Genomic DNA, 8,907 nt, shown 5'->3' with positions numbered 1-8,907 from the left:
TAACCGTAATTGCCGAATGGCATGTTCATTTAAGGAATGGATGTTGGGATGTTAATCTATATTCATGATATAATATGTTTCGCATTATGATTTAATCATACATCCTGTCAATATGTCACTGCATATACACAGCAACATTTTACTGTACGTTTGGCCCTACTTAATGCTTTGTTCTACGATATAAACGGAAATCCGAAAAATCTACTTTGATTTTCAATTATTATCATTTTCTCCTTTATAGTACATGTACCCTTTAATATTCTTGAGAAAAGAAACCAAAAATACAAGGAAAACTACATAAACAAGCCAAGTAATCGAACAATCAATAATGAACCCTTTTTAAAGGCACGAGGCATAATGAACATAAACTAGAGACACAAAGGTATAAACACTTTATACAGAAATGCAACAAACCAAAAACAGAACATATACTCATCATAATACCTTTCGAACCAACACGAAAAACTATTCGTGTTTGCTTTTATATTACTAAAACGCTAGCGATAAATTCATAATCGCAAGAATAGTATATTGTACTTTTTTATTTCACCAAACATACTAAACATATCACAGGTAGGCTCAAAGCAGAATGCTATACAATTATACGCATACTATACATACGTGTCAAAACATTGGAGGAGCAATTTATATCACAACATTCACAAATAAATCCATAGTTATGGATATGGCACAGCACCTGTTGATTATTATCCACTTTCCGTTTCTGCGATCGTAGTCGTTCTTTGCGACAAATGGATCGGACAAATTTTAACGTTATACGACGTTCGTCAACTACTTCATGCAACGCAAATCCCGGAACACATTTTCTCTTGCAATTGTCGTATGTCAAAGGTCAATCGCCAACCACCTGCTGATTTGGTGTGATAGGTGTTGACATATGACGCTTTACATTTGGTGTTTCATTCAATTTCAGATTACACGTGTTTATATGGACGCTTCCATTACCATTTGATATGTCATTGAAGTATTCATTCGGTATCAACGGTGCGGGTGTCTCCGGATCTCCAATTTTAGGAGTGGTCACTCTGCATGAGCAACAGTTTTGTAGTTCATCCTTTGAATGAAGAGCAAGGACGCCAGAATCTTTACCTGGTGTCAGGAGCTTGTCCCCGACGAGTTTAAACTGCGAATAATACAAGACTTAAATTTCAATCGAAACAGCGTGTGTGTTTTAAAGCTCTTAGTGAATTATCATTGGCTCTGTGGTAACACTATTCGTACGAACCACATATTATCATTAAAAAGCTATCAAACCTAAGCATAGATTATACATTAGTTCAAGTTGTGAATTTAACTGATACCTTCCAGAGATCATTTGACATATTGACGTTGTTGGTTGTATATAATGGATAATGAAAGTACATTAATCATGTATGCTTTAAATCTATTTTCGAGCTCTAGTGCCACCATGTATAAAACTGAAAATTCATATCGTTTTACAATTAGTATGGGAAAACATAACTAATCACTCACCACTAGTGTTGCTGTGGATAGACCGACAACAAATCCAACGATGACGTCAGCTGGGTGGTGCTTGTTGTCATGGATACGGCCGAGACCGCAGATTAACGAGAGGAAGACGAGTCCGAATTGAAGAAACAGTTTCACAATCCGAGAGAACGACACATGTAGCCGCCGCTGGATGTATAACTGTAGAGAACAGGTTTTTAGTAAAAGTAAATTAAATGAAAAATCATCATTGGAAATCGGCCATCTTAAGTTAAGTGATGTTACTAAATTAAGTATTTTTTTTTAAATCCTATGTCCACAAAGGCATACATTGTTTTGAAGTACCTTTATTTTAGAATTCAGCAAGGACGATATGATACGTTTCTGTGAAATGTTTTGAGGTTTCATTCCGTGTTGGGTTTCACGATGTGGATAGTGACTTTGTTTTGACTAACTTAATAAATGCTGTTTAATAAAACAAGTCAAAATCGAGATAGGAATAAAGATGCAACATAACAGGTATTCTTTTCGTTATATGGAAACGCATTAAGGTTTTACAACCACAAATATGTGAATTATGGCACCAAGTTTACTTTAAAAGTGGTAATTGTGAAAAAAAGATATTACCCAAACTGATATGTATGAAATAAGATTTCTACGCCTTGAGATATTGCAGTCATCTTATAGCCAATTTTAGATATTTTAAAGTGCAGATATATCAATAGCTATATAACATAATAATATCCAGCCACCACCTGTTTTTAAATGACAACAAAAGTATCATCAACATTTAACATAATAATGAAGCTATCAAATGAGCTAGCTTATTTATAAACTGAGCTCCTTTATACACCTGTATAGGAACAATGCTATGGGCGAAGAAAATTGATATGGAATCGAAAGAATCTCATTTAAAAACTGACAAAGAATTGAATATTGACTCATAGTATTATAGATGAATGGCTATGTTTAACACAGGAGTACATCTTTATTGGTTGCAGAACAAAGTTATCTGAATTGTGTAATGAATGCAAATATATCTATACTAAATATCAATACAAATATATACTTTACTTACACTAAAATACACTGCAATGTACATAGAAAAGGATGCGTGGCCAGAAGGGAAAGACTGTCGACTGTCCCGAATCTCGTCTACTCCGTACTCAGTTTCGATACACGTGTATTCGTTGATGTACCTTGCAGAAAAGATAAAAAAAACACAGTTTCGAATTAAAGGTTACAAAAAACAAAATCTTTTTTACATACATATTATATGTATTTAAACCACACACTGTCATAAAGTCAACTTTTAAACCAAACCTGTTTACATAACCCATGTTCTCCGACCAAAGCGTAACAAAAGCTTTGTATATTATTTTGTCAGACTAATGTGCTCAGGACCGTCAGAATTGGTTTACTGAAGGCCATTTTTAACAATATAAATTTCTTTATAGATGTTCAACATGAGCTTACCCTGGACAAAGTGACCGATTAAACTGGGGCTGGCAAACGTCTAAGAAGTTGGGCCGGAGTGAACCCAGCTGATTTTTTACAAATTCCACAATAAGCTGCTGCAGCTGGAAGCCCACAAGAAAGACGCCATAGCCACGCACACAGAAGCCTAGTTCATCAGCACCCTGGAAAGGACGGTGACACTTCCGGTCAGCCGTGTTTAGCAGCTCCACCAGCAACACCTGTGACAGACAAGCGTTATGCGAAAAGAATCCTAAGTTTGAAAGAAATGTGGATATTAAAACAGCCAGGAATAAATAAAAAAAACAACAACAACAAAGCGTACAAAACATTGCAAATTGCAAGGAAAGAAAAGGAATTATAACACCAGATTATATAATAGCATATCCTTTTTCGTATACATACGTGTCTTTCATAGTTTGTCTATGCGCGATGAAGTAGATCTAATCAAATACTGAACATAAGATCGAAATAATATAGTTTTTGGAACTAGTGCATACAGTTGATTTAACATTTCAATAAGAAATAAAAACAGGGCAATCTGTACGGTGTTACACATTTTGAAGCTTCATTTTGCATCTCTCAATTGTTGCATTAAACCAAAAGTCACATGATACCCTGTAAAAATGCACATCGACTTGTGTTATACGCATTATTTTATTAAATACATTTAAAATGAAACTGTAGAAACCATATAATCCCTCGCCTAGTACCTCATGTGTATCACACTAAAGTCTTACATACCACGCCAATCGAGACGCTGAAGCCGACGATGATGAGAACGGAAGTGGAGACTGTTTCAGGCCGGTAGGGGAGAGAGAGGGTCGGGTCGTCACATAGGAAGCCGCGCTCGACCGGAGTACCTCGCAGGAAGAGGAACAATACCGGGATACCCACTGTAAATATTGAAGGCATTCAGTCTATACATAGCTGTTACTGTCAACCTTACTGTTTATTATTTTTCCTTTGTGAGAACATTGCTAAATTTCCAATGTCCATTGCATTTTTACTTTTTTCGTTGAAAAAACGTATAGATACCGGGATACCCACTTTAAATAGAGAATTGAAGAATAGACTTTGAATTGAGTTAATTTATTCCTATTGAGTTATAAACGTATTATTATAAATGCACTAAGTCTGATAAAGCTTTCAATATATTTACATGTTAAGTTTAACGCTCAGACTCTTATATTGACGCCAGCAAGATCTATTTTGCCGGATAATGTTACATTTTAATTGAATACGTTTGTGATAAACTTCTCCTAAAAGAACCTGTAATTTATTAGAGATAAGCTTCCATCTGAGTTACAAAGTTTCTTAAAAAGAGCTTGTAATTTAAACGCAATTAACTCCCCGCTAAAGTAACCTCTAGCATTAAGGCTAACCTCGGCGCGAGATGATCGGTATTTTATGACATTTAATGACATTGAACTTGTTTTGTTGTTGACACAGACATAGAGAAGGTTTGCTCAAATGTTAAAATCTCTATTGTTTATCGTAGCTATTATTTGATCGAAAAATACATTTTCTTTCTGAAAACAGCAACTTTTCCATTGTTCAATGGTAACGTTTTCGTTTGAATATACAAGTTTGAGTGCAATTTGTACTCTTAAAGACGTCGTCTTTTTTATTAACAATTGAATTTGTTACTTAATATGTAAGTTATTGAGCAGCTTCACACAGGGCATTAAGTAGAAACACATACCTTGATGTTGCTTTTAATTAACCTTCGAATTAATATGTGACAGGTTGCTCACACGAAAAAAACATTTAAATTTAATGACGTACATAAAATTGAAGTGCCATATGTATCTGAGCCACGGCTCTACAATAATTGATGTTATTTAGACTGTTTCCAGAATCCAAGATCCCTGCAATTATTGCTTTGGGAGAGGATCTTCCATGCGATCGATCAAAGGTAATTTTCGAGCATATGCGAGATTCGACGGCACAAATAATAAATTTTGATGTTTTTTTATCAAGATTTTCAGGATATTGGCAACTAGAAACTAATCGTTGCGATTAACTGGTCTATGTACTAAAGAGTTCCACGTTAACAAGCAGTAACGATTTCAATGTGTTAACAGATACGGCTGTACAGTTTGGAGAATATTCTGAATATTCCAAAACATTGCTTTGAATGAGAGGAATATTCAAGAAATGTTGTCATTAAAGGTTTCATAATCATGAAGATATGTTAAATGGCGACATGATCAACATTTAGTTTTTAGCATTAAAATGTTTATTTCTTCTTATTGAAGTCCGGTAGGCGATCAATACACGTTCTAAATTGCCGACTATGTCCCGTTTATCATATTCAGGCAACAAGATTAAATACCGCTAAAGTACATATAATGAGTGGTTGTAATAATCAATAGGAAGATTTCCTCCGTGGTCAAATTTCGCCATCGTCATAGCATATTATGGCTTATGTCTCGCTTTAATATTTCATAGCTGAAAACGTAACCGTTAATGGGGATAAAATACCAAAGCTATGGTCCTTCGCGACTCCCCTTAAACTTAAGAAAATAGATTCAACATATAGCTATATAAGTGATTTTATTTGAGAAATGGACACATGCCGAAGTATAAAGTACTTGTCTTTTAAATAAAACAGGTCGTCGATGTCAAGGACCCTCTCATACGGCGCTGTGTTATTGTTTCCTACCGCAGAACTCATAGCGACTTAGTGCATGCATTCCTTTTCAATGCTGATGTATAAAATGCGAAACGGCTGTGCAGACATCGAGAAACTACAATAATAATGTTGTTGTAAACACAGCGGAAACATGCAAAAAATGTAAACAAGTTTTTGGCCATGTTATCTCGTCTTATAAACTGTGATGATAAATACTTATTTTATTTCGTTTATTGATCGAACGTGAATGTATTGGTGATAAACCAGCAAAATAAAAAATGATGTCGTCGTATTTATGATGGTCTTACTAGTTTTATGGTAAAATATTAACTTGATGAAAATTATTATTCACTTTTGAAGAACTTTATGAAGTAAGACTGACTTCGAGCTCTCGTTTAACCTAAGTACCCTGGCGCAATAAGATATCACATTTAAGTGTCATAACAATCTGTGTCAGATATAATTAATATATTATATAGATGTAGTGTGTTCAACATGTAATATATTTTCAACATAGTTTTAACACAAGCCTCTAATAGCAGGGTTAAAGTTAGGTAAAGTGGCTCAAATATCTGCGTGTAACTATAATCTTAATTTATGCACGCCTTTAAAAAGTAACCACTTGACCTTGTTTTGCATGCAGGTGTCAATAAACGATTTATAGCGAATGAGCTATAGAGAAAAAGCAATGTGCATGTACAGGTTCAAGTACGTCGAAGGACCACCCGTTAGTTATCAGACCGTCTTCTGCTTTGTTAAAACCGAAACAGACTGGTAGGCAACTGTAAAATATTAATTAAATCCACTTAAAAGTGCATGTTCAACCGAACAATTTCCGTAAAGTTTCATTGGTTGGCGCCGCCTTTTCTGACATGTTCATTTCCGGACCGATATTGTTTGCGTTTTTCCACCTACATCAATGATTAATTATGTAATGCATATCCCGTAGTGAAACCAATCCGTATATTAGTGTGTGTTTTTGTTTTTTTAAAACTGATCATAAAATACTATTTGACAAATGGATAAGATTTATAAAATAGCTTCGTCAATTGTTCAAGTTGTCTCCATAGCATATTGTACGACGAACACATAGAAAAAACGTGAAAACTTATTTTCGTCACTATCAATGAGTGTCCGATGGGTATTAAGAGGCACATCATTAAAACTTTATCGTAACAAGATGAAAGAAAACATTTCCAACATTGACATAAACTTAGTACGTTGATTTTGTCCTGTATGCGAAATGACAAGTCAAGATAAAATGAGGAGACACATTTCAAATTGTGATAAAATTCGCTGATACAACATCAAAATTAAAGGGGAGAAGTTGGTGTTTTTCTGGTTATCGTTTCGAACAATTAGTGAAAGAAGAGTTTACAGTGGTAGAGTTAAACCGGTTAACGAGAAAAAAACACATCACACGTCTCCAAACAATTATCAATATCAAACGGTAAAATTAAACTTGTCTAATATATAACGATTCATTTTAAAACGTAATACTTATATATGAACTTCAGGTTTCCAGGGATTGCGCCTGCGCCTGTTTTTCTTTGTCATTTAGGGTTCATAGGTTTCGATGTTATTTTGTTATCTTAAAGTCATTTTAGTTTATAACTCACAGTATTAGCGTTCTACGATCGAAATTCTCTTTCGATAACTAAATTGTTCGATGCTAAAATTAATCAGTTCAATAACAAATAAATTTCTCTGAGGTAGAAAGGATCTGTTTCATAATTTGATTTCATCGTTAGTAGAAATAGTTACCTAATTATAACACACATTTTTAATGTAAAAGATGGTGTTGTATATTATTATTGCTTTTTACAAATGATATTTAAATTTCAGTTTTGGTACACATCACACTTTTCGCAAAACAATATTCTTTGAAGATGAGCAATACACGTTTGGAAATGTTAACACTCTTAGAAACGATAAAAAATTAACTTCGAACATTCATGTGATACTTTGTTTTTGAACATATAGTATGGTGCCAATTAGAAACATGATATGGAATTCAAAGAATATTAAAACATTAAATTGATTTATGTTATATACTATTTGTAAGATCGAAATCCTTCAATCTGTAAATTAAAAGTTTTTAATAAATAATTTTGAGTTATAATTTGTTTAGTTACGGTTATAAGAAAAGCCTAAACAAGTTTTCACAATATTCAAAATCAAAATAAAAAATACGCTAAAGATTTTATCAAATATGGAAAAACAAAATAATTACCTATCATGTACAGGATAACATCAATAATTACTGCAAGGGTAATCCGCCACCGACATAATTGTCGTCCGTTAACAAAACAGTTATCCATTTTATAATAACACCAGAACAAGATGTGCGGTCTCAGTTCCCCCTTGTGCCGTTAAATACACACTCCAATTTGCTTTCCACCAATAATACAACGAGCACAGTATCTGGTCCCGCCCTAAGCAGTTTAATCACAAGACAGCAATTGCAGACGATGCTGTTTTTCTTTCGATGAGAGAAAGGTTGCACTTTTTTATTGTATTTGAATTTAAATCAACTGTTAAAATAGGCAATAGCGAATTAGAGGAATTCACATGTAAACTGAATCTTTTAAATCTTAGTTTGGAATTTCCGTGAGCCATTAAAACTATATTTTTTAACATCAAATAGGCCGCTATAATATTAAATAATTTTGTTTTTTGTATCACTTCCCTTTAAAATGTATTATTTGAAAGAGTCTCGGGAATGTTTATCATGAGTTTAGCCTTGATTGCAATTAAATTCCTTGATAAATGTCCTTATACGTTATTCTCAAACATCGAGGTACGAAAGTAGCAATCCAAGTACCCTTTGATACCGACACTCTAGCGCTCAGCGTTCACTGAATACAAAAGTTATTCGAAAGATACTTCCAAAACACATAAACCCAGAATACTGCGTTTGAATACCATTGAATACCTATATAACCGATAGTTGGTAGTAATTATCCTGGAAGTCATTATTGCAAATTTTGCGGATGGTTTCACTACTTTTCTGATTCTATCTCTTGTTAACGTGAGGTGCAATAATTGATTATGGAAAGCTGAATATAACATTGTATTAACACACAAGCATAAGCGTAGGACTCAGTGTGTTTTCAAATTGTAGGTAGCTGTCCGAGACATTGATTGATTACAACAAGTGTAATCGTTTGTAAATCTATACCATTAATGTAAATAATAAATAGTTGTCATTTATTGTAATAAAAATATTGTTCTGGCTTTACTCTTCTACTTGCTACGAGTATCTTTTTCTTATTACCTAGCTCACTTTCTATCTACTTGTTATGTCCTTAACAGCTACAATT

The 8,907-nt window shown here is 33.8% G+C and overlaps 1 protein-coding gene across 1 annotated transcript; it reads right to left on the bottom strand.

Moving 5' to 3' along the window:
• Positions 1 to 377: 377 nt before the first annotated feature.
• On the bottom strand, positions 378 to 7,935 carry LOC128213290 (phospholipid phosphatase 1-like). Its single transcript, XM_052918889.1, has 6 exons — positions 7,818 to 7,935; positions 3,691 to 3,842; positions 2,947 to 3,167; positions 2,549 to 2,669; positions 1,495 to 1,671; positions 378 to 1,144 (listed from the first exon to the last, which is right to left on the bottom strand). Exons 1-6 carry the CDS (start codon positions 7,903 to 7,905, stop codon positions 854 to 856), a joined length of 1,050 nt encoding a protein of 349 aa, XP_052774849.1. The 5' UTR covers positions 7,906 to 7,935; the 3' UTR covers positions 378 to 853.
• Positions 7,936 to 8,907: the final 972 nt, after the last annotated feature.

The sequence above is a fragment of the Mya arenaria genome, chromosome 13 (assembly GCF_026914265.1).
Source record: "Mya arenaria isolate MELC-2E11 chromosome 13, ASM2691426v1".
Taxonomy (NCBI): Eukaryota; Metazoa; Mollusca; class Bivalvia; order Myida; family Myidae; genus Mya; species Mya arenaria.
The sequence above is the reverse complement of the archived record's forward strand: the minus strand, read 5'-3'. Positions and strand labels throughout refer to the sequence as shown.

What these genes read in the sequence shown, in the direction of transcription:
- LOC128213290 (XM_052918889.1), bottom strand. Translation starts at nt 7,905, where the DNA reads ATGGATAACTGTTTTGTTAACGGACGACAATTATGTCGGTGGCGGATT. An exon ending in TGTTATCCTGTACATGATAG is followed by an intron (nt 3,843 to 7,817) that starts GTAATTATTTTG and finishes CAATATTTACAG; the next exon opens with TGGGTATCCCGGTATTGTTC. An exon ending in TCAGCGTCTCGATTGGCGTG is followed by an intron (nt 3,168 to 3,690) that starts GTATGTAAGACT and finishes TGTCTGTCACAG; the next exon opens with GTGTTGCTGGTGGAGCTGCT.